Source organism: Ursus arctos, unplaced genomic scaffold, assembly GCF_023065955.2.
Source record: "Ursus arctos isolate Adak ecotype North America unplaced genomic scaffold, UrsArc2.0 scaffold_24, whole genome shotgun sequence".
NCBI lineage: Eukaryota > Metazoa > Chordata > Mammalia > Carnivora > Ursidae > Ursus > Ursus arctos.
The window spans coordinates 3,262,692-3,287,774 of record NW_026622919.1 but is presented as its reverse complement, the minus strand read 5'-3'; the positions used below and the strand labels follow the sequence as shown (position 1 = coordinate 3,287,774).

The window sequence follows — 25,083 nt, the reverse complement described above, 5'->3', positions numbered from 1 at the left end:
TCCCATAAACTCCACGAAGGGTGTTTCCTAATAGGCTGAGAGCCGCTGAGGCTCGACAGGCTTAAATGGGACAGGAAGCCTCTGAGTAGGCCCTGGAGACGATTGAGGGTGAGGACTGAGGGCAGAGGGTGGCAGGGGGTTGGGGGCTGCCTGCAGGGTGCTGGGACGTGGTGCCCTGGGGACTGGCCTGCTTCCCCTTAGGGCCGGGCCAGTGCCAGGTTGCACCTCCCCTGGGCCAGGTGGGCCACCCTAGTCCAGACCTTCCCATGTTGGGGCTGTCCCAGTTTACTGTCCCCATGAGCTAGAGCCATTTGTGGAGGCTTCCCGTCGGCCCTGTGGCCCGGGCTGTTGGTGCTGGTGAAGCTTGCACGGAGCCAGACTGTGAGCCTTGCTCTGTGTCCGCCTGGGGAGTGAGGCTGTCCAGGCTTGGGGACCCGGAGGCCAGGCAGGGCCCAGGAAGATCCTCGGCTGCAGCCTGGCCCAGCCTCGCTGTCACAGCTCTGCTGGGAGCTGTGGCCATCCGTTCCTTCACATCCTCCCGCCCCAGCTTCTCCCAGGGTGGGGCGGGGCTCAGGCCCCTTGAGTGTTAGCAGAGGTGTGTTGAGGACCCTCTCCACTGGGCCCTCTTCCTCTCTTGCCTCCTCTGTCTTCTAGTACCTTCCTTCCCTCTGGCTGGCTGGGGGCTCTGCATGGGGAGGAGGGGAGGGGGTGCGTGAGCTGGAGATGGCTCCTCCAGCCACACAGCTCTCCTGTTGACTCCTGGGCCACCGTGCTGGCCTCCTGGGGGTGGGCTCTCTGCACCCGCAGCCTTGGGGATTTGCCGCGTTGCCCAGCTCCTCTCTGGGCCTGAGCTATGTGCCTCGTTCTGGGGGCCTCTTACCCCAGGGTCTCATAGGGCCATTGATGGGGGGACTTGCCCATTTCTCTGCCCCCCACCTGCGCTATGCGATGTGGAGTGGTGCTAAGGGCCAAGACGCTCCCAGCTGGGGGGCCCACCTACTGGCTGGCCTCTGGTCCAGGCCCGGGTCCGCGGACCTGGTTATGCTGTAGGAAGGGGAGCAGCCACCAGGTGGCAGTGCAGCTACACGGCTTCTGCCTGGCCGTGCGGAATTGAGGAATCAGCCACGTCAGGTGGCCTGGGTAAACCTGGTCCCCAGGACAGCAAAGGGCGTGTCCCTCCAGGGCTGCCTCGATCTCCATCCCCCAGCCCAGGTGCCTCGTTCACAGGGGGACAGAAGGACATTTCACTCTCCGGGTCCCACACGTGGACTCGCCAGCGCGGTCTCCAGTGGGGAATGCGTTTGCCCAGCAGAGGGGGAGACAGTTCGCGCAGGACGGGAGATGCCCTGCTGACCAGCTGGGAAGCTCAGGTCACCCAGCTCCCCTGCCTGTCCCTGTGAGCCTGGACAGGGTGGGGGGGACCTGAGCCGCTTCCGCTTGGAGCTGCTCCCATCATCGTGTTCTTGGTTTGGGCCATTGGTTTGCTTTGAGCCTCCTGTTTTGTGCCGGGGGTGGGGGGTTGGCCTTGCTCCCTGTGTGGGAGTTGGGCGGGGCTGGGTGCCCGGAAGTGGGCAGCACAGCTGTACCGCTGGCTGCTCTCCGTTCTCGAAGACTGTTGGCCTTAAGGGTCAGTGCCCCAAACAGTTCATGCAGAGCAGGAGGGAAAATGTATAGTGGCAGTTACTTCCTCAGTGAGCAGGCGATGAGAGGTGAGGGGGTTAGCAGAGGGTGGCGTGCGGCGGGGGCTCCCACTCCCCGGCTCCCCGAGAGCACCGTCCCCATCCCACGGAGAGAAGAGGCTTGTGGGCAGGAAAATGAGGATGCTGGCATTTAGGCCCGCACCCCTCTGGTGGGTGTACTCGCTCTGAAATAAAGGATCTGACGTGAAACACGAGGAGTTCAAGTTGGTGAGCTGCGTCGTGGACGGGCTGCCTTGGTGTTGGATCGTGGCCCTGGCCCAGCCCCGCCAAGCCCAGGGCTTTGAAGCTCTTGGTCTGACTTCTGCTTTCCTTCCCAGTTCCGCTCCCTCTTCCGGGGGCTGGTGGGGATGGCGGCTGCCCTCCGCCGCAGCCTTCTGGGCATGGGGACCCACGCCCGAGGGCTTATCTTGAAGCAGCCCCCCACTCGCACGAGGAACCTCACATCACAGTGGCAGTGCCCATGGTGTGGCTGGGATCTGAGGGCCCTCCTCTCCAGGACGTCCCCAGCCCTGTCCCCTCGCCTGCCTGCACCGAGCAGGCCAGTGCTGGGCAGCACGACGACGTGAGGCCCGGCCGGGCATCTGTGCAGTAGCCGCAGCTCGGCTGGGAAGGGGCCTGGGTGCTTGTCTACCCCGGAAGCTACCACCCAACTTCACAAGCGACAGTGCGGCGCGGGGCCGCGGAGGCGGCTGGGGGAACGCGCGAGCCCTGCCTCCTGCTTGTTCTGGGTCTGTTCTGGGTCAAGGAGTCTGGAGGATTGGGACTCCACAGTCTCTGGCCCAGAAGGGTCTTCGGACTCCCCGCTGGGCATCCGGCAGAAGGCAGGCGGTATCCAGGGACAGGCTGCTGGTCCTGGGCTGGCACTGGCAGGCGCTCGCTGTCCCGCCCCCCTCCACCCTCGGGCCCGGGGGGCTGCCAAATCATAAAGAGTCGTCCTGGTTTGAAGAAAGAAATCTTTATTAATAATCTTAATAATAATACTGTGGATTTGAATGGTCACACCTTGGAAGCATACAGAATGGTAAGAAAGGAAGCCTGGGGCCTGGCTGCAGTCCTAGGGGGGCCGGGAGGGCAGGGCCGGGGGTGGAGCTGCCGCGAGAAAAGGGTCTGGAGCAGCCGGGGGCTCTGGACAGGCCGGGCGGGTGGGGCTCTGTACAACAGGAATAGAAAAGGGGCTCATTTCAGGAGCTTCAGGAGCCGATGCTGCATATATAAAGTGAGGGGTGTTTTTTTGTTTACTTTTTAAGTTTCATGAGACAGTGGAGCCATGTTGGGAGCCTAGGTCTGTTATTTTTTGCTGCTTCCCCTACTCCAGTTCTCCCTGCCTGGCCGGGGGGCTTCTCCCTGCTGCCTACCTCTGCTCTCCCGCCGCCCCAGGACCTGACCCGGGCGCCGCTCCAGGCCTTTCCCCATTCCTCGCTCTTCTTGCTCAGGACTGGCCGTCAGCCCTCTGCTCCCCTGCAGGACGGTGGTGGGGAGGGCTCGGCCTCCCCTCCCACTGCCCAGGCCCACCTCCAGAAAGGGAACAGGAAACAGGCCAGTCGGTGTCGGAGCTGGTCCTCAGCCCCAAGGCCTCCACCCTCCCGACGCTCGCTCTTAGGTTCTAGGGGTGATCCTGGTCAGGCTGCCCGGGAGCCCCCTCATGTGGAGCGAGGGGGGCCTGGGTGCCCCATCGTTCTGGAACCGCGTCAGCCCTTGGCGTTGGGGTCAGACCCCAGGGCGGCTGGTTGCACAGGCTCCAGTGGCCTGCAGACTCCCTCACCAGGTTTGTAGCACACGGTGTTGACGGCACGAGGGGTGCGGGGCCCAGACAGCCGGACACGAGGGTGACGGGCACAGGCTGAAGCCAGAGAGCCCGGGAATGAACAGCGCCCCCCCAGCACGCCCATCTCAGCCCAGCGGTCCCCTCCACTGGCATAGTGGGCAACAAAGGTCGAGTCCTGCTGGCGGCTCTCCCCCGCTCACGCCTGGGCCTGTTCCTCCGCGGGGCCCCGCGTGCCCTGGGAGTGGGGCGCTGGAAAGGAAGACTTGGTAGAGAAGAGGCCCCTTCCCTCCTGCGCTCCCCGCCGACCTTGGGAGGGGTGCTTCCCGCCAGCACGGGCCGGGCCGGGCAAGGCCTGGGCGCTCTCCTGGGCTCGGCGCCCTGCCGACTGCTCCCTCGCTGCGCTGTGCGGCGCCACGCGCGACTTGGACGTGCTGGATGCTTCTTGGTTTGGTTGGTTTTTTGTTGCTTGGATCTTAACATCTTTTTTTTGTTTTGTTTTTTGTTTTGTGATTTTTTTTTTGTTTTTTTTGTTTTTTTGTTTTTGTTTTTGCCCTTCATGGTCCAAGAAGGAAACGGTGGAAGCTTTCACTACAACAGAAACAGAAAGGCAGGACTTGCAGTTTCACGGAAGCAACTGCCAGGCGTGCTGTGAGGACGGAGAAAGCCCGGCGTGGGCACAGGGTGCCGGGAGGGGCGGGGCGGGAGGGTGCCGGGCCCCCGGGCCCTGAATTCCTAGCGCCTCCCCCCAGCCTGTGCCCCAGGCCCAGCTTCTGGGAACCCATGGTCCTGTGTGAGCTGAACTGAAAACAGACCTTCTCCAGGGCAGAGAGGGGGGACCGGTGGTGGGGAGGGGGGGCAGGAGCAGAAACCCCAGTGAAGCGGGCTGGCTCGCACAGCCTGTGGGCTCCCCTAGAGCTGAGCGGGGCGGGCAGGGGCCTGGCTGGCTCTGGGCGGACGAAGACAGAGAGCATGGTGGATAGACGGCACGGCACGGGCCACGAGGGGCCTGGAACGAGGCAGCAAGCAGGCGGTGCTCCGGGCAGTGGGAAGTGAGGAGCCCGGCAGCTGGGCCACGATACGCGCGGTCCAGCAGCCAACAACCCGTGTGCCCTGGCTGGTGGGGGACCCACACCCTCTAGCTGGTACCCAAAGCCCATCTCTGGCGTGCTAGGGGACCTGTTGCTTCCCTGGCCTGAGACACCTGGAACGGAGGCAGGGTGCTGTCCTGACCCGGGCAGCCTCCCCCATGAGGCTACCTGGGCTGTCTAAGCATTCCCTGCAGGCCCCGGCCAGCGTGTGCCCCCTGCCCTAGGGCCCAGTACAGCCCTGGGCATCAGGTGGCTGCCTGGCCGCCGAACTAAGCACCAAGCCTGTCTGGACGGGAGGCTGGCATTAAGGGCTGTCTTGCCGAGAAGGCCGGCGATGGGCCTCCCCCCATGCCTCACCTGTAGTCCCTTCTGAAATGTACCCTGATGGAAGGGGAAGGGGAAGGGCGCCGGGCCGGCCGGGACCCCATGTCAGGCGGTACTGAGGCGCCATCCTCGGAGCATGGCTGGAAGGGAGAGCCCGCTGCTGGAAGGAGCACGCGCGGGCCGAGGGCCCTCGGCTTGGGGCGGGGGTGTGCGGGGTATTTCTTCCTACATTTTCATGTCTTACAACAGAGGCTAAGTAAGGAGGCCCGAGGCCGGCGTGGCCGTGGCGGTCTCCGCCTGCACCGTGTGCTTGTGACTGCTTTGGCAGGAAACGTCCCCAAGAAATGCGAACCAGAAATATTGGTTCCAGCTGGATGGGGGTGAGGCGGGCAGACGTGGCTACCCCTGCGATCGGCTAGGGGAAGGTGGGAAGGGAGCACTGTCTTGGCTGGAAACCCCATGTCGGGTGGACTGGAGCTCCTCCTCACTCCCTGAACCCCAGGGAAGGGACAGTGGCTGTGGGGTCTCTTCTGTGGCTCCGCAGCCCCAGGGGATGGGAAGTGGGTTGCCCTGGCGGGCTCTATTGCTAGTTCTCGGGGAGGGGTCTTGTGCCCAGGCTAGCCCCTCCCGCTGTGTGCATACCGTACCTGAAATGGCTTGGGGGCACAACGTCAACAAAGTCAAAATAGGGAGCAAGGTTTCAGACATACAGGGGTAACCAGGGTCAAAGACACACACGCCATCGTGAGGGGCAGGGAGACCAGCTGGCTGGAGGTAAACCCTATGGGCTTTGGCGTCGCGTGCCGCTGACTGGGGGGGGCGCACTGTCCTCCTGGTGGCTGTGCCTGGTTTTGGACTGCTGGGTTTGGTGTGTACTGGGCAGTCAGTGTGAATGCTGCTAGGGGCTGGGCCCTCTTGCTAGTAGGGGGTGAAGCGGCTGTACCCTCCTCGGCACAGGCTAGCCTGCAACATCAAAGATGACAAACAGCCAATCAGTACCGCCTTTCGGTCGGGGGGGAAAAAGCAAAAAGAGAAAAAAAAATAAGGAAAAACAAAAAGAAATCGCTAAATCCCGTTTTTTGCCCCCCTTATTAAGGTTTGCCTTGGGGAGAGCCGGTGCCGGTTCTCCTGGTAGCAGGGGGACCCTGGGCCTAGTCCCTTCCCTGGTGGGGGACGATGGGGGCCAGAGGGCTGCTGGGATCATGAGCCACAGAGCTCCTGGACAATAAGGTAGGAGATGTCTCTTGGCCACTCTCTTGGCTCAGGCCTGGCCCTTCCCTGGCCCCTTTCTCCTTAATGGGGGCGGGGGAGGTCCCAGCGCCCCAGCGGGGCTGCCTGCCTGGGGGTGGGGCAGGACTCAGGAGGGTAGAGGGGCCTCCTGCCAGGGTTCCCCAGGCCTTGGCTCCACGATCGGAGCTTTAGGGGTCCCTGGGGTCCCTGCTCCTCCCCCAGGTCCTCTTCTGGGCCCTCCGTCCTGCCGAGGAGGGCAGGTCTTTGGCTCTCTTGCTCCTGTGTCCCTGGGCTGCCCTGGACCAGGGAGGTCTCCAAAGGAAACTCCTCCCCACCAACCATTGTCAACAGATAAAGGAAAAAGGTGGCAAGTGCCACAGAAAAAACTTGGGGGAAAAAATAGAAAATCTTACAAATAAAAATGAGAACATAAGAGGGGCCCCTCTGTGAATGAATGAAAACTTCTAGCCAGAAGCCACACAGAGGGCCAAGCTGACCCTGGAGCCAAGGGGCCTCCAAACTACTTCTGGGGCCCCCATCTGGGAAGGGGGGGCGGCCCCCAGGACCCCGTTCTCTGGGGCTGCCGGCCATCACTGCAGGCTGCTTGGGAGGCCGGAAACTTGTTAAAAATCAAAAAAGACAACACAAAAATTGGGAGGGAGTAATCAAACCAAGGGAGAAGGAACGAGTCCCTGTTGGCTCTGGACCTCCTCCCTCCTTACCCTCCCCCGGAAAAATGTGTTCATCTTTGATGCTGGACGCCAAGCTAACTAAAAACTGACACTAACAGCCCCTGGGGCTAGGGGTGCGTGGGCACAGGAGACAGGTGTCCCCCGGAAGCAGATTTCCAGGTACAGAGTGAGCTGGGCTGCATGTGTCCACAGCTGGCCACACACACACACACACATACACACACACACACAGACACACCGGCCCACACGCCTCTGGCTGCCTCGGGCCTACCAGGGGTGCGTGGGGGTGGGGAGAGCTGGCCGCAGTGCCACGGAAGGGTCTGGGGGGGAAGCCGTGGGCAGCCCTCATCCCTCTCCTTGATGTGAAGAAAAGGGCAGTGAGGGGGCGACAGAACACAGAAGGACTGCAGCAGACACACCCCCACGAGCAGTGCGGAGGCCCTGCTGGCCTCTGGAGCCTCGGAAAACTGGACAAAGCAGGCGTCCCAAGGTGCTCCCCAGAGGGCCAGACGTCCTTACTGGGCAGCTGCCCGTCTGGGAGGACCTGCCTTCCTCCAAGCCCCCGAGGGCACCAACGGGCAAGTCCTCCCCCAAACTCCCATCTAGGCCTTGGTCCTTCCGGGCACTGGTCAGAGGTCTGGGCCATTCTCCTCAGGGCCTGCCCACCCCATCCCGGCCGCGGCGCCAGGCCCTCCTTGTCACAGCTGGCGCGCAGGGCCAGGCCGCCCCCGCCTCCTTACCATGGTTCCGATGCTGTAGGTCGCCGCGGGGCCGATGGTGTGGTGGTAGGGCTCAGCGGCTGCGTAGACTCTGCCGTAACTGGGGGGATGAGCACAGGGACGGAGAGGGGGTGTGTGGGGGGGCGATGGGGGCAGGTGAGGGGCTGCAACGGGTCTCCTGCCTCCTCCCAGACATCTCATGAGCGTCCTCCAGTGCGGTCCCACCTCCAGCCCCCCCCCCGCCCCCGCACACCCTCCTCACCATCCTTTCTGCCCCCCTAGGAGGAAGTGTCTGGAACACAGCTGGCCACCCTCTCAATTCTCCCAGTGTCTGCTGACCCTGACAAGGGGCCCCAGGGAAGGAGAAAGGAGTCCTCACGGAGCTGCTTTGGAGGAAACAGAAACTTTGACCCCCAGAAGAACACGGGCAGGGGGCTTCGGAAAGGCTCAGAGCAGGATGGGAGGATGTGGGGGCGCACAGGGAGGTCATCACGAAGTAAGTGGCACTGTGTCCCCTTGATGACCTCCCTCTCACTCTATGGTGTGTGTGAAATGCCAGCTTCTTGTAGGACAGGGCTGGGCGGAAGGGCCTGCTGTGCACCCCCAAAGCTCCCTCCGCCACATGTGAGATGCCGCCAGAAGCTTTGGAAGGTGTGGGGCCGCGGGTGCCACTGGGCGGGAGGGAGAGGTGGTGAGCAGGCAAGAGCCCACCACGTGCCAGGCACGGGGACTCCCACACGTCCCTAAACAGGGGTTCTGTGCCCATGTGCCAGGCCAGGCCACCTCCGGGAGAGCCCCAAGGACCTGCCCTCACGGCCCAGAGCACCCCCAGCCTCTGCGTGTGCCTGCAGCCGGGCCACACTGCCCACCTGTGTCGTCTGACCCCCGAGAGCAGGGCACGCTCGCTGCCTCTCTCAGCGTGAAGGGCTCTCGGACCTGGAAGCCCTGAGTGGGGTCAGAAGTGTGCCCGGGGCAGAAGAGGAGCCCAATTTCCCTGCTCACTCGGGGCCTCCAGTGCTCAGGGAGGGGGTCAGACCTCCAGGGCCGGGAATCAGAGGAGAACTGAACTGGGGGGGGGGGTGCCGCGGCCTCCCCAGCCACGCCAGCAGGAAGTGACTAAAGAAATCGGGGGCTCGCTGGCTCAGGGGCCTCGGACCTGCTCCCCTCTGTCCAGACCCTGCACTACCAGGGGGAGGCTCCCCCAGGCCTGAGCCGCGGGTAAGTCTTCCCGTCTGAACCCACCCCTTCAGGGGCCCTGTAGTCCTACTGCCCCTCTTCACCCGACCACTGTCCCAGCCGTACCTGTCGCTGTAGGCCGCTGCCGCCGCCGCAGGCTGAGCGTATCTGTAGGCTGCATAGCCCCCCTGCAGGGTAAGGGGGAGGGAGAGACAGCACAGGGGCTTAGTGGGGTGGACACAGCCTTTCAGCCTTCTCCGTGGCCAGGTGAGGACTGGCTGGCGCGGGGCCTGGGGGCACCTGGCTCTAGTCTAACGGAGGTCTAAGGACCACAGACTGTCAGTGGCGTGGTTCGAGGGGAGGCAGGGAGCACACACTTGACACGCACAGGGGGCACCAGTGATAGTCTGGCTGTGTCCATGGCTTTAACACACGTTCGGCGCCTGTAGCCCTGCCACCAGCCCAGTGAGCCCCTGACTTTGATGCCAGTGGGTGCTGAGAACCCATGGGTGACTCTGGGTACCATCCTGGATACTGGGAAGGGCCAAGGGCAAACTCAGATCACATCTTGGCCCTGGCATAAAGGGACCACTACCCAGGATGGAAGCAAGTTCTTGGGTGGGTCGTCAGCTGGGGCTCCAGGCTAGAGGAAGCAGTAGGGGCAGCCCCGTGAAGGGAAAGAAACACCACAGGACCCCACACACCCCTGCCTCCTGATCTGTCTCCGGGCCTCTGTACTACACATGGATGCCCACGGGGGCTCACTCAGTGACCCCAATGTGGTTAGGGATACAGGAGAGTCACTCCTGCCCCCATCACCCAGCATCCTGTGGAGTGGAGAAGACGTGGGCACGGACGGCCCAGGCTCAGCTATGCCTAGGTCCCCAGGGACCCAATGTCCTGGGCACTCTCACCCTCCTGGGTCCCAAGGATAGGGAGGGATGGGTGGGGGAGGGGGGCCGGGAGGGGAAGACCCTGGAACTTAGCTGAAGGCCTGGACCACAAACCCTCCTCTACCCCCGCCCCCTCGGGGCTGCACTTACATAAATCTCAGCACCATAAAAGCCATCCTGATACACGACCCTGGAAGCAAACGGACAAGAGAGTGGTGGGAACGCTGGAGAGGTGGGGTAGGCCGGCTCCGCTGTCTGCTGAGGAGGGAGGGGGCAGGGTGCCAGCCCTGCCCATGGGACGGGCATTTTAACAAGCGTTTGCTCCAGGGCCCTGTTTCGGTATAACAATAGAGTAACACCCTCGCTGGTCAGCTTCTTTCTCCCGCAAAGCCAGGGGCCCCTCGGCCCACGTTGCTTACCCTCCCCCACCCCAGCCCAGGCAGCTGTCCCCCCCACAGGGGCAGAGGGCACTGGGCCCAGGGTAATGGACCGGGGAGGACTGAGCTCAAGGGCCAACCATGATCCCATTGTATCATCCAGCAAGATGCTGGGGCTTTTAAATGTCCCCCAAATGCCAGTGACCCTTGGTCCCCACGGCGGGGTGGGGCTGGGGTAAGATATGGGGGCGACTGCAGTGCGAAGGTCTGGGGGTTCCCACAGCCCCCCGCCCTGCAGTTCTGGAAAGACTGCCTAGCCCCTCTGGCTGCCCAAGGCCTCCCTCCCCACACCCCCTGGGCCTTTCTTCATGCCTCCCTCCCCGTGCCTCCCCAGGTACTCACGCTCCGTAAGCTGGGATGGGGGGCGGGGGCGGCGCAGCCCGAAACGTATTATACACGGCCCGGCCCCTACCCCGTAGGTGCGCGCCCCTGTAGGCAACGGCTGTGCCCGTGGTGGGGTAGGGGAACCCCGTCACTGCAGGAAAAAGGGCCAGAGAAGAGGCGGTGAGAGGGAAGGCAGGCCAAAGGCCCCGCCTGGGCGCAGACACACCTGGCCCCGCCCAACCACATCTGCACGACCACGCCCCTACGCGCAGGCCACGCCTCCCACCCGCCCGGCCCTTCCCACCCAGAATGACCGCTCCAGCCTGTACCTGCATAGAATTCAGGCCCGTAGACTGCACCTACCACGGGATTGAGCTTCCAGCCTGGAAGAGAAGCAAAACCCCAATCACCGTCTTCCCCATTCTCTCCCCACCTCACACTATCCTGGGGGCCTCCCACGTAAGGCGGGGCCTCTGCAGACTGCTGGCCAGACCCCCTCCCTCTGCAGACAGGGTGAGTAGAGACCCTGGCTCCTCTCGGGATGCTGCTGCCTCATTGGGTCTGACCTTCTGCTCCCTAAACTCCAGGGACCAAGTCACTCCTGACCCATCTGTCTGGCTGTCTTTGTGCTTCTTTTCCAAACTATGGCCCTCCCCAGCCTGCCCCGGGCACCAGCCCAGCAGCCTGGAGTCTGCTGTCTCTGCAGGAATTAGGAACGGACATCTGCAGGCCCACAGCCGGGGTGAGGGGTGCGGCAGCGCCCCTGCTTCGACAGAGCCGTCATCGGAGCGCTGTCCCTGGTGGGAGCCTTGGCTGCCTTCCAGGAGGGTCGGAGGCTGCCGCAGCCTCCCGCCACCTCCAACCCCAAAGCTTCTGTGCTGGGGTGGAGCTCTTTCCCCGCTGCCCAGTCCTGCCCTGGCCATGCCCAGAGCAGCCAGTGGGACGGCCTCCTGGGGAGGAAAGGGCCTCAGGATTGGAGGTAATAATAAACAACTAACATTTCCTGAGCGCCTCGCCGAGTGCCATGCCGTTCTAAACCCAGCCGATGAGGCGGGTGTCACACCGTCCCGTTCTCCGGATGAGCCAGTGGGGGCTCAGGGAGGTGCCGCAGCCTCACAGCCCAGAGCGGCAAGTGGCAGAGCCAGAGCCCAACCAAACCCACGTTCCTGGCCATTCCCCGCCCCCCCGCTGTCACCTGTACCCGCCAGCTCTCCCTCTCTGCAGGTGGGCCGGCTCACAGCTGCTGGCTCTGGGCCCTCGGCTTCTGGACCCGTCTTCCTCTCCCACCAGGGACCCAGGTGCGGGAGTGAAGCCTGCTTCCGTCTGAGGCCACTGGGGGTGGACACCAGCTGGCTTTGAGGGGGCTCTGGCTCCAAGTGCTGGCTCAGACAGCACAGGTATACTTGACCGAGCCCGCCCCCGCCCCCCAGTGTACCTGCTCCTATGTTTGCAGTGTGCCCCAAGGCCCAGCTCCATATCCCTCTTGACTTTGTGAGGAGGGACAAGAGGGACTGAGCCCACTGGCCAGCTAGCCAGACACCTCTGGAGAGTGTGGCGAAGGGCGAGACTAGGCCATTAGCGTCGTCGGACTCTACCCGTGAGTCTCATACCCAAATTCTAACATTCCCACTGCTGGGCGGGTGGCCGGGAGGCATTCAGGACAGAGTGTCCGCGACCTTGTTCCTCCCGGGGGCCCATTCTCCACACTTTCCATGAGACCGTGGGCCACCTTCCCTCCCCGGTCCACCGTCACCTGACCGGCGTGTCTGTGTCTGAACGTTACTGAGACTCTGGAACATTCTCTGAATCCCAGATCAGGAGGGAAAACGTGTTTCATCTCCTAAAAAGAACTCCAGTCCCAAGAATTGAGTCCTTAGTGAAAACCCATGATGAAGCAGAGTCCTGGAGCCAATGACCCCAGCCCACCTCCCCTGGGCTCCAACCCAGTGGCTTTTCTGGGTCCATTCTTGGAGGCAAAACTTCTCTTGAGGTGGTCCTGGCATGTCCACCTGCCGATTCTGGAATCCTGGGTGTCTCTATCCATCACTCTGGCTTCCTGGTGCCTCCACCTGCTGCTGTGTGGGACCCCAGATGACAGAGGCAGCCAGAGACCCACCTGGGTGGCTCCTTTGTTTCTTCTGTAAATAGTCTTAACACCTGGTCAAACCTGGCAAGCTTGACGGTGGACACTTCTGCCCCCTGCAATTGACGAATCTCTGAGTGTTCTGGGGTGTTCTAGAGTGTTCAAGCCACACTCCCAGGCCTCCAGAGCCCACACGCTGTGCTTCACTGCCAACCCACAGAGAACCTGGGGCCGGCCCACTGTGGCCCTTGTCCCTCTTGCTCAGGCCGGTGAGGATGCTTCGGTGACACCGCTGCCGTGAGCACTTGTCCGTTGCTTGTTGTGCAAGCAGTGCTGGTTCCGTGCCCGTCCTGTGGCAGGAACGCAGTGGTTCAGGGGTGGACTCCATTCTGAATTCCGTGCTTCCTGACATTCTCGGTCCGGCCCAGAGAGCAGGGGGTGTGGCTCTTGGGTGAAGTGGTCATCTGGCTCCCGGTGATCATCGGACCCTCTAAACACGTCTGTCTACTTCGCCTTCCCGTGCCAAGCACTCAACGGAAGCTCGGGATGCTGGCAAAGCCAGGCGCCTCCAGATGTTTAGGAAAAATTTGAGCTTTCATAGTCCTTAGAAAAGGAGGATGGGAACCCTCATAATCTAGTCTAAATGGGGCTCAGCCAGACCCCTGGCCTGTTCCAGGAGGGCGTATGGGGGGGGCCCTGCTGGTGGGTCACGTGGCAGATCCCCCCCAGCGTCCTGCCCGTTGCTGGCCTGTCACCTGAGTCCATGTGTTACAGGAGGGCTGGGGGTGAGAGGCCGAGCCCGCCCCGCAGGGAGGCTCATCCCGCTGGGAGCAGGGCTGTCACTCCCTGGCATGGGACGAGCTCGAACAGGCCCCAGAGCGCTGCCGGCTACATGCAAACCCATCTGCGTTGCCGGGTGCAGTCAAGACACGAAGCGGCCGAGAGCCACCCCTCCACTCAGCCTCCGTGGTTCTGTCTTCAAGGAGGACCGGCTGCTTCTGCTCGGGTCCGGCGCGTGCACGTGAGACCACTTAGTGGAAATCGCATTACGGACCGCAAGGCTCCCCCTGGGGCCTCAACCTTCCAGCGTCCGAGGCGGGGGAGGGAACTAGCCTCATCATCTTCACATGCACTGAACACTGAGAACCTCCAGCCCCGGCGCTCCCTCACTGCTTAGAAACTAAGTAAGAATCCAGGAAGTGGCCACACCCACTGTGCCCCAAGCCTGTCCACGTGGTTTCTGGGTGCCCTGCGTGCTTGGGAAGGCCCAGGCGTCTTGCCAACTGTGTGGGTGGCGCGGGCGGCCCCAGCCCTCCTCCCGCTTCGGCCAGTCCACCCCCTGCTGACCCGGCAGAGCTGGGACACGAGGGGGCACTTGGCACCCAGGGAGATGGGCCTCTAGCGGCCGAGGCTCCTCGAGGGCCCGTGTCCGGGCCGATGGCCCCTGCAGCCTCGCCGCGGTCCTGGGCCCCTTACCGTTAGTGTAGGGGTTCGCAGTCTTCTTGTTGGTCATGACGCGGGCTGTGGCATTATTGACCTGCCCAGAGAGAAGGAGGGAGAAGCTGAGGGTGAGGGGAGCGTTAGCCTCCTTGCAGACCTCTGGCCACCCCGGTCCTGCTCTGCACTGCTCCCGCACGGCCTCACGGAGGGGGCTGGAGGGCTAGGAGGAAGGCCCAGGACAGTCTCTGCTGCCAGCCTGGCTCCCCCACCCTGGCCTGCCCTCCTCCCAGGCCTCCCCTCTCCACTGTGTGGCCCCCACTCCAGGGCGCCTTGGTCTCCACTGCTCCCAGCCCTAGGCTCAGGCACCATGTCTGGCCCGCTGGTTCTTGCCCTTCACACGATGCTCCCACGAACCAAGCCCCAGTCTCTCTCCGGCAACCCAAGGCCACTGGAGAAGCTGGCTGGTGGACTCCCCACAAAGTGCTCTCAGCACACTGACAGACCGGCCCCCACGACATTCTGTGCTGCAGAGGCCTTCCTCGTCACGGGCACCCCTCTCGTGGGGGCAGCACGCTGTTCCTGAGGCCAGCAGAGAGCTCCTGAGGGTCCCGTCGGGAGCAAGGCCGACGGGAGAGGGGGCAGGCGGGCGCCACGGGGGTGGGTCTTAGCTGTCTGGAGATAGGACCTATCTCCTATCTCCAGACAGCTAAGACCCTCCCCCTGGAGGACCAGTAGAAAGGCAGGGGAAGGCCTCTGTGGAAGGAAGTAGAGAACAGGGCAGTGGTGGTGCCCAGGAAAGGAGTTCAGGCCATTCTGCCTGCCCCACGCCCAGTGTGAGTGTCTGGACCTCGGGCCACATCTTTAGGTGCCTGCCCAGCAAGAACCAGAGCCTGGCCCAGGTCAGTGCGTCCAGTACTTCTGCTTCCGGAAGCCCTCCCCCCAGGCCTTTCCACTTCTCTTCCCGTGGACTCTGCACTTGCTGCTGACCCCCCCCTCTCTGGCCACCCCTCACTGCCCTGCCTGTCCGGGAGCCCAGTTCCCAGACACCCAGAGCCACAGCACTGGTGGGGGGGATGGGCAGCCCACCAGAAAAGGGGCAAAGGGGGTTGAGGGGGGCCCCTGGCCTCCTCTCTCTGCTCCTCTGGGCTAGGTCCCTTCCTGGCAGCTGGGGAAGGGGGAGCTGCGGCTCCCTGGTGGGAGGGCTCGGGGATTGACAGCACTTCCCGGGGGGGGGGGGGCAGACTGAGCTGGCTGTGGTCCTTGGAGCTGCCAAGCCTTAAACACAAGATTTCCGGGGCTCCTCCCAGGGTCTGGCCTATTTCCGCAGTTGGGGGGCCTCCAGAAAGCAGACGGAGGGGGCCTTGGGTGGGCCCGCGAGGGGTGGCAGGAGACGGGCTGGGCTCTGGCCTTGGCGTGGCCCTGCCCTGGGAGGGCCCTGGCCCCACTCTGCGCAGGGTGGCCGCGGGGCGGGGAGGGGCCTGGGCCACAGTAGCGGTTCTCAAGGGCGCGGCCTGCACAGCACACTTATCTGAGCACCTCAATTTTCCGTCCCTCTACGATCGTCCCATTCAGCTTCTCCCGGGCTCGGTCAGCATCTGAGCTAGTTTCAAAAGTTACAAACCCAAAACCCTGTGAGCGGAGAAGGACAGACACGGAAAGAAAGGATGAGAGGGAGGAAAACATAGGAGGAGTGGGGTGGGGGGCAGGGCAGTGGGGGGTGGGGAGAGAAGGGGGGAGAGAAAGAGAGAGAGAGAGAGAGAAAGAGAGGGACTGAGTCAGGTGAGTTGAAGGAGAGGTCGGCAGCCCAGAGGCCTGCCCTGGTGCCACTGGCAGGATGCCCAGGAAGGGTAGGGCCCCAGGCAGGGGCAGCTGCTGGCCTAGCCCAAGTCCGGCCTGAGCTGACCGCCTGGCACCACCCAGAGGACAGGCCAAAGCTCCAAGAGAGATGCTAACCCGGCCAGGGGCCAGGACTATCATCCTGATGCCCCCTGGGGGGCAAGGCGGGGGTGGTGGTGGTGGTGGTTCAGGACCTCCCGGGGGTACCCCATCCCTTCCCCCCAGAAGCCTGCATGGGGGGGTCTTCCCTTGTCTGAGCAGGGAGCAGGGCTCGTCTTTGCCGGGCCCCCTCACGCTGCCCACCCTGTAGCCGCACCCCAAGCCTCCGGCCAGCTCCCGGCCAGGCCGGCGGGCCCCCCAGAGGAGTGGCTTGGCTGGCGGGGGCGGGCGCAGACAGAGAGGTCCTGGCAGCTCCGAGAGAAAGAGGCGTGGCAGCTGCGGCAACAACACAGACAGCGGGGACGGGGCGGGGAGGGGCGGAGGAGCGGGGAATACAAGCACCCGTGTAGCTCAGGGGTCCTCGGGCGTGAAGCTCTCCAGGAAGGAAACGCACATGTCACACGTTAGCCTGGCGGGGCCTACAGCGGCGCTGTAATGGTGGCGGCCTCTGGGCGGCACCCACCTTGGAGCCCCGCTCGTTAAAAATGATCTCCACGTCTAAAATTTTTCCGAATTGCTGCAGAGACAGAGAGGGGGGGTGGGGAGACAGGGGAGGATGGGTTAGGAGTGCCCCCCAACCCTGCGTGCCTGCTTCCCAGGAGACCCTCAGCTGCTGCCCTGGTCTGGCCCTCTGCCAGGCCCCACCCAGCCTCCTGCAGGGAAGAAGGGGGGCTCTCGGTGTAGCACGGTCTGAGGACAGGAGACCCCTCCTCAGGTTCTCATGGAGAAAGCGTTCCCTACCTGTCCAAGGGCCAGGTGGGGGCTGAGAACCGGGGAAGGGGGCAGCCTCCCCCAGCGTCCCTCTCCTCTCCCTGCCTGGACTCTGCCCCAAGTTACTGACGGCCACCTCTAATTCACACTAAAGGGTAAAGGGCTATGAATAGGTCCTTCCCAAACGGTGGGGTGCTGGAAGGGGCACAGGAGCCGCTGGGAGAGACAAAGTGCCATGGAGGGACCCCATACTGCCAGCAGCCTGTGCTGTCTGGGGCTGGGCTCTGTGGGATACAGAACAGCACTGACCCCAAACTCCTCTACCTATCTCGGACGTGCTGGCCAGGCAGGCCCAGATGCTGTGGTTGGGCCCTTCCTGCCCCATCACTGGCCCAGGACCCCCAGGGGCAGCTCCGGCTCTCTCACTGTCACATGAGACCACGGACCTGTGAAACCAAATCCCTGAAACCGGGTCCTGAGAGGCCTGTCCTGTGGCCTCCAGTGTGTGTAACCGATGGGTGCCCCCTGCATCCCACAACACTTGGAGCTGGGTGTCAAAAGCAGCAGTGACGTGACACAGACAAGACAGCAATGCAATCCCAACTCTGCTGAAAGCTGAAATGGGCAAGCTGACGCCCCGGTGTGGGGACGGGCGAGCTGACGCCAGTCAGTGCCCGTTGCATGGGGACAAGTGAGGGATAAGGACCGAGGGTCCTGCTCAGGGCGAGCTCTGTAAGGCAGCTGCTTTGAGTGGGGGCTCCAGGCTCAAAGAGGCTGGCAGCAGCCTGGCCCAGGCCAAGAGGAGCTGAGCCCTCTCATTCCAAACCCCTTCAGTCCCTCCCTGTGTCTAAGCTCCATGTGCGATGGGGCCTGGCCTCCAAGAAGGGGGGTGGCTATGTGGGGCAAGGTGTGGGTGCTGGGTCCCTCCTGAGGCCACCCTCTGAGCACCTCCCCTTTGACAAATCCCACTTGGGCGGTGGGTGGCGTGAAGGCAAGGCTGGGGTTCAGGGGCCAGAGCCTGCCTAGCTTGTGGCAGGGGTGAGGGTGGGTGCCGTGCTGGCCGTGGGGAAGAGGGTTCAGGGTGAGGGAAAAAACGTGGGCCAGGCACACGAGGCTTCCGTGGCTGCACTGTTCTCGGACGAATGGCTTGGCCGCTGCCTGCTCGGCCCCCCACGGGGCAGCCCAGCACCTGGTGGGCCTCGGCACCTGCGTGGCGCTCAGGTCAAGCGGCAGGACAAAGCAGCCACAGGACGGAAGGCCTGCCCTGCACGTTCTCACAGCCACACTGCAGCTGGCCGAAATCCTAAAGCACAAAATCTGGGAACCGACCGGGAGAATCCAGGGAGCAAATGAGCCTGCGCTGGCTTCCCACGGTTGGAGCACTCGCCCAGAGCCCCATGGACACAGGCCCAGAGAGGTGGAGTGCTCAGCCCGCAGCACACAGGACAGGCAGGGGGTGGGCCATCGCTGGGAGTGAGGCCAGGGGGCTAGCTGGCCCTTCGGGTGGCCTCTGAGGGCACAGGGGTCCCTGGAGCCCAGGGAAGGCTGCTGGGACTACACAGTAATAGCCGAACTGGCACTGGCCTCAGCCCCACGGGGACCCTAAGCCCCGAGGACAGCGGGTGCGGTGGGGGGGGGGGGGGATTTCTGGCTGCCGCTGCTCCTTCCTGAGCTTGGGTCCTTTTCCCTCCTTTCTTTCCATCCCGCAGGCTTAGGTCAGAGCAGGGCTGGCCCCAGGAGGCAGTGGGATACCGGGGACATGGAGCTGGAGGCGGGTGGGGTGGGGGGCGGGATGGGGGGGCTGCACACACTCACCCCGAACATTTGCCGCAGGTCGGGGTCCCTGAACCGGAAGGGGATGTTGGAGACGTGTAGCCGCTTGGGCTGCTGCTTCTCTGTGGGGTCGGAGGGGTGGAGTGGCTGGCTGTCCGTCTGTGCCGCCTCATCTGTCTGCTGTGGGCAGAGGACCCGGGCTGTGAGGTGCCCCTCTCAGCTCCCATCCCGCAGGGAGGGGACGGTCTGGAGGCCAGATCCCCCAACTCCCTGGGCCTCCCCATCCTGGGGCTGGGGTTGGGAGGGGGTCTGGGCGCACGATCCTCACAGGTCCCCCCGCCAGGCCTCTGCGCGAGCTGCGCCGGCCGCCAGCGCGGGGCAAGGCCTCCGGGGCTGGGGGTGTCTCCATGTTCCTGGCTCGGCCCTGTCCAGAGGTCTGACCTTAACGGTCCCTCAGCTCCACCGACTATTACGATCATCAGAAGCATGGGTTTGCCCTTCGCGGGACAGCCTGAGTTCTGGGAGCATGGGGACCCTTCCGGCTTTCAAGGCCGGATGAGAAGGCAGAGAGGTTTCCGGGCCCATCGGGCACACACATCTGTGGGGTGCTGGCCCCCAGCAGTCACCCAGGGCTGCCTCCCATCCATGTCCCCCTGTTGCTCGGCCTCTGCAGGCGTAGCTCTCTTCCAGGCCGTTAGTGCTCTTCCCCATCTGGGACCCCAAAGTCAGTGAACAGGGGGGATCCAAAAGACTTGGGGCTCAGGAAACAGGCCAGGACCTCTGACCCCACAGCCCCCGTGAGGACGAGGCCGGGATGCGTGCCAAGGCGACAAGCCTACGAGGCCCCTCGGTGGATTTTTGCAGGGACGGCCACCAGCTCACCACCTGGCTGGCCGTCAGCCTGGTTCTGTCCCCGCTGAGCCACCATGCCAGAGGCGTGCAGCGGGTGCTCACCGTGCCCGATGGACCGAGGTGGCGCTCAGCTCACCGTGAGCCTGATGCCGGGCGTTCACGGGGCACCCCAGTCCCGCCCACCGCCACCCCAAGGCTCCTGGCTCAGCTCGCTGGCGCGGCACATCGGAGTGCGAGGGTACGAGAGCGGCCCTCAGCCGGTGACAGACACGGCGGGTGCACAAGCGGCCTGGCACCCACCCCGGGGGCTCCTCCGGGGTCTCCACTCTGTCCCCATGTCCCTGGGGGGCTAACAGGCTGAAAACATGCCTTTCCCCGCTCCTTGCTCTCCTGCCTCAGTTCCCCACTCTTCTGTCGGGGTTTTCTTGGGATCCTGTCCCTGGCCTTCTGCTTGGTCTTGGAGCCTTGTCCAGGGTCTGCTTCTGGGACGGCGGGACCTTGGCCGAAGGCATGAGGGGCGCCCTGGCTCCAGCACCATCACACCGAGCGTCTCTGACACGCCCGGAGAGAGCAGGGCGGGGAGGGTCCCCTAAGGCCCACGCTGGAGATTGTACGAGGGGAAGTGCCGGTGGCCGTGGCCTCTCACGTGGCCCGAGGAGCACAGGCAGCTGACTGGCAGTGAGAGGCCGGCAGAGGAGAGATGCCCGGAGGCCGCTTCCCACAGGTCTCTGAGAACCGTCGCTTTGCTTAAGCCACTTTCTGGCGGGCTTCCTTGCAGTCCAGCAAAGGAGCGCTGATGGGTACAACATGCCCTCCAGAGTTAGGACAGGTGAGCAGGGCTGGCCCGAGGCCTCCCCCAGGCCGAGGAAATGGAGCTGAGGGGCAGTTCGTGGCAGGTCGTCTGTCTGTGGACTCCTGAGTGGCTGCCCTCAATGGCCAACCCGTTCGTCCTTTCTGGAAGGAAGGGGCCGCTCCCGACTTCGGCGCTCATCCAGGAGGCCTCTGACCAGGCTCCCGGGCAGCAGGTGCCAGAGGTGAGGGGAGTGGACATCGTCAGCTCCTGGGCTGCTGAGAGAGCCTGAGCACCTGCTCAAAGGTCCCTCACAATCAGGTCTGCGCTCCTACGTTAAGCAGCAGCATACGGTGTGCGGTCCCCGGTGTGGCTGGAGGCCACCGTCCTCTTGTTCACCTGAGGCATGCGTACCTGTCCCGGTGGGGTGGCCATCCTTTAAGGGGTGCACCCGGTTCTGACGAGTGTTGTTCTCCTACCGGGCTGCCGAGTGGCGTGTGTGCGTGGCTGGGGCTGCAGGTGACGCAGTGCCTGGGCCTGGGGGTCCCCAACCAGCCCCAGGAACCAGGCTACTGGAGCACCCGTGGAGGAAGCACTGGCGGGTGGGGCCGGGGGGCAGGTCCGCGGAGGCAACACTGGGCAGCTGCCTCCAGGTGCCGCAGGGACACCCGGGAGCTCCTCCTGCTAAGCGGGGACCTGCCAATGCCCAACAGCCCCACCTGCTCCCCCGTTCTCCTCCTCCCATGATCCTGCTCTTCTGTGACGAGAGCAAGCTTGCGTGCTCCAGAGCCTCGTCCTCGCCCCCCAATCCAAGCAGAACCCGCCGCGCATCCTTGACTTCCCATGCAGTGGTCAGGGTGGGTCAGTGCCCTCTGTCACCATGCCCCCACCCAGTGCATTTCACATACGCAAGCCCTCCGTGGCTCCTGGGTACCGGTGACTAAAGGAGTCACCCTGAATTTGGGAATTCAGTCAGAGAGGAACATGTAATGCTGGTTGCAACCAGCAGAGGGCAGCGGTCAGCGTGGCCAGAGCAGCCGGGGAGCCCTGGGCATGGGTGCCGCTGCCCAGGCAAGCGTCTGGGTCCCCCCTGGGCTTCCCTTCTGCCCTGGGCCCACTGTGAGTCTCCATGTCCAGGCCCCCCCCCCTGCTCTGCTCCAGACCCCTCCACAGAGGCCTTAAGGGGAGCCGGCTGAGGGTGAGGAGGGGGAATGGGGTGTTTGGGGGTCCTATGGAATGAATCGCGAGCGGGGCTAGGACTCAAGCAAGGAAGGAGCCCCCTCACCCCCCAGCGCAGATGAACGGGTTCGGTGACTATAAAATCGTAAGATGTGTGGAGAAACCCCCAGTGTTAACAGTCTGGGGGGGAGGGGCGGGGCTGGGAAGGGGGCACCCCCAGCCCGCGAGTTCTTTCCCTAGGACTCCCCTTGTCTTTCCCCTCTCTCTCTTTTAAAGCAACCTCTGTCCTATTGCTCAAAGGAAGAGAAAAAGAAAACAGTGACCCCCCCCCCCACGGGCCGCACTCACCCCTCCCCTCCCCCAGCTGGCCACAGGGGCTTTGCTTCTGCGTCCTTCTCCTTGTCTGCGTCACCTTAGCCATCATGCCTCCCACCGCCCTGCCAGGGGGGTGGGCCAGGAGCAGGGCCCAGATGCGCCCAGCGCATGCCCCACCAGCCCCTGTGCCTGGGCCTCCCCAAGCTCCCTCGGCACAGGGAGAGGCCCTCTCTACGTGTGGCCTATTTATGACAATGTAACGGGCAGCCTCCTCCTTGGGCGGAGCTGTGTGCTCCCACTTCGGACTCCGAACGACAGACTATTCTAAGAGCTCTCTGCTGGCCACGCACCTGTTGCCCTGGTGCTGACCGAGGGTGGCATCTGCTTGCACCTGGCCAGGGTGGGGGCGCCCAGCTGGGTCTCACTGCGGAGGCAGGGCGTGGGCAGGGGGTACTGGGGGGGACACATCTGCCTTTCCACCTTGCACTCCAGCCACAGCCCACCCTTTTCCCTTTGCTGAAAGCCCCAGGAGCCAAGTGCAAAGGGGACCAAAGGCCACAGCTCCTGTTAGCATGGCACCTGCTCACTGGGGAGGGGAGACCCCACGGGACTGGCCCTGTGAGGTTCACCACACAGAGGAAGACAGGGAGAGTGGGAGTCGTTTCTGAGCGCAGAAGCCCCTCTGGCTGTCTCAGGATTCGGGGAGGACAGGTGGGTGGGGAAAGCACGTGCAGGGGACCTGCACGATCCTGAGTGAATGAGCACTCTGGGGAGGTGGTCCCCAGCCTGTAGCCGGGTCCCTGCAGAGTAGTGAGGAAGGCCCTGACTCATCAGCATCCCCTGTCCCGCGTGGCTCTCCATGCCACTTCTGCCAGAGACACCGCAGCGACAAGCAGAATCCACATGCAAGAGAGCACGGGTCTGGACGGAAGCTGAAGCCTGGACCCCAGGCTGCCTGTACCTACCCCTCCGAACCCCAGGCTGCGTGGGGAGGGGCGAGAGGAGGCTTCGGTGAGCTGAGGAGCCTTCACGCGAGGACGGGACGTGGGACCGCTGACCCGGCACGGAGGTGTTCAGGCTTTAGCTGGGAGTGCTGGGCAGCCCCTCTGGGAAGAGGGTGGCTACTGGAGTCTTGGAGCAGGACAGGGTGCGCTCGCTCTCTCCAGCTCCTTCCGAGGTGAGATGCTTCTTGCATAACCATTCAGGCCCCGAGCACTCACGCTGTCCAGCGGCAGCTGCCATCTTCGCGTCCTCTGCGTCCCCAGTGACCGTACCTGCAGGGGCTCACCTGGCTCCAGGCATGGCCAGGGAGAGTCTCGCCTCTGTATTCCCGGAGGGAAGACCCACCGACCCTGACCCCTTGCAGGGCTTGAAGAGACCCGGGCTGGAACAAGGGAGGTCAAGGCGGCCCCGCTGTCCAGGCTTGGGGTGCTGTCGGGCCCAAGCGCTTTCCTTGGGAGGCCCTTGGCCAGAGAAGGGAGACTCCCGCCTCTCATTCGGGACGAATCCTTTCTGGGACTCCTGAGTCCCCTCCAGGGCCCATATTCTGTCGTAGGCATGGAGACCATGACTGGCACCTTGTTGACTTTTACGTCCTTGACTGACAGGAACTGGTGGCCAGCACAGGGCAGGGCCGGTCACCTCCTCCCCGTACCCCGGTGCTGGCTCAGCGTGCGGCCCACGTAGGGTCCCCACAACCGTCTGTCGAGTGGAGAAGACGTCATGCTCTTCCCGGTTCTGCCACACCCGGCACTCGGCAGTGTCTCAGAGCCCGGCCGGCTCGTTCCTGTGGCACAGGCATCCGCTCTCGGCCCCCACTCGTGGCACCTGCCGGTCTGACCGCCTTGTCTCCCGTGCTCGCTTCCGAGGAGGTCGTGTCATGGGAGGTCTGGCTGGATATGCCCTGTCTGCCAGCCGTGACGCGGTCTGGATGAGCCCCCTCTGGGTCCGAGCACACCCACGTCGTGGGTTTGAGGAAGCAGAAGCAGAAAGAGAGCGGCCCCAGAAGTACGGCTGGGCTCCCAGTGCGAGGGCCCACAGGCTTTGCCTCTTCCATCTGTACGAACCCTGGGTGGGGGTCCACGGGAGACACCCCACACTGGGACGTGGGGAGGGGACAGGTCCGGCTCAGCCGGCGGCACTCCACACAGGGCAGAAGGGCACTGGCTGGGCCCCGAATGAGGGTCCGGTCCGGCCCAGCGGGCAGCTTGGGTGGGCTCTCTCCCCAGACAGCCTGAGTGCTGCTGCCCACCCCGGGAGGGTGGGTGGTATTTGGGTCCACACGGCACCCAGGGAGCCAGGCTGGAACACGGGGAGGGCTGAGGGAGCACAGGGGAGGGCGCCCATCGGGAGGCTGCGAGGCGGGGCTGCTCCCGGGCAGCACGGGGTGTGCTGGCCTGCTGCCCAGCCTGGCCAGCCAGGACTGGGAGGCAGCCAGCGGGGACAGCCGGAGGAGCCCAAAGCCCGAGACGTGGCAGCGGTGGGCGTGTGGACAAGGCGACTGGGAGGAGGGCGGGGGAAGGGGTGGAGTGGGCTGCACTCTGGCAGGTCCCCAGGAGGGGCCGCCTTGTGGGACGCCCACCCGAGGCCAGCTGCCCCTTGCCAGGCTCCTCTGCTGTCAGGGAGCCTGAGAAGCGAGCAGCTCAGCGCTTTCTCCGTGGAGCCGCATTACAACCACAGAAGTGCGGCTCTCTGACTGGAGAGCGGCCAAGCAGGTAGATTACGAGTGATTAGAAATGATCGCCGCGCCCGCCACCCGAGACACACGAGGGGCCCTGAGCCTCCTCTCCTGTCGCCCTGACCCCGCCTGCGCAGACACCCGGGGCCCAGGCCTCGCCGTTCCCCTCACCTCCCAGGGACGGGTCACCAGCCGCCCAGCCAGGAGGCTCCATCTCCCAGATGAGGGGAATCTGCGGCTCAGGGGGCCGGGCAGCCGGTGGGGTCACCGGCCACCCCATGCCGGGTGTCAGACAAAGGGCTCCAAGGTGGGAAGGACCTGCCTGTCCATCCCAGAGGCCCCTCCCGGGCCCTCCCCCCCGCGGGCCCTCACTGCCCCGCTGAGCCTCCCTCTGGGTGGGCACTGCTCCCTGCAGCGGGGGGCTGGCGGGGCCCCTTACCGGCACTGTCTGGGCCCCGGTGACGGGCTGTGTGCTGGCCTCGGTGCCCGGCTGCTCGGGGTGGGTCTGTGCTGGTGTGTACAGGGTCATGCCGTGCTCCGGGGGGACCGGGGTCTGGCCCGAGTAGTCCTGCGTGGGGTGCGGAGGGGGTGGCGCGTACTCGGCGGGGATGCCGTTCTGTGGCGGAGGGGGGTACTGGGCAGGGGGGTAGGGCTGGGCCATCGCTTCAGGCGGAGCCGTGGCGTCCTGATTGCCCTGCGGAGGGAAAGAGAGCGGCTGGTTAGATGGCTGGCGGGCCCGGACCCTGCCCCCTTCTGAGAGCTCGCAGCCCGAGCGGGCGTTTCCAGAAGCCCTTGCAGCTTCGACGCTGTCCTGTTGGCAGCACAGCCCAGGCCCTCTGGGTGGGGGGCTCCCCGACACGGGGCAGCAGATCTGAGCTGTTGGAGGTGCCTGCTGGGATGGCGTCGTCTGGGGAGCCCAG

The 25,083-nt window shown here is 64.2% G+C and overlaps 1 protein-coding gene across 1 annotated transcript; it reads right to left on the bottom strand.

Annotated features, from left to right (window-relative positions):
* Positions 1–2,662: 2,662 nt before the first annotated feature.
* On the bottom strand, positions 2,663–24,847 carry RBFOX3 (RNA binding fox-1 homolog 3). The gene is made up of 12 exons (XM_057317808.1): positions 24,603–24,847; positions 18,393–18,530; positions 16,330–16,383; positions 15,408–15,500; positions 13,908–13,968; positions 12,233–12,250; positions 10,678–10,731; positions 10,367–10,499; positions 9,738–9,777; positions 8,821–8,882; positions 7,540–7,618; positions 2,663–4,053 (listed from the first exon to the last, which is right to left on the bottom strand). The coding sequence occupies exons 1-12, from the start codon at positions 24,822–24,824 to the stop codon at positions 4,051–4,053; spliced, it is 957 nt and encodes a 318-aa protein (XP_057173791.1). The 5' UTR covers positions 24,825–24,847; the 3' UTR covers positions 2,663–4,050.
* Positions 24,848–25,083: the final 236 nt, after the last annotated feature.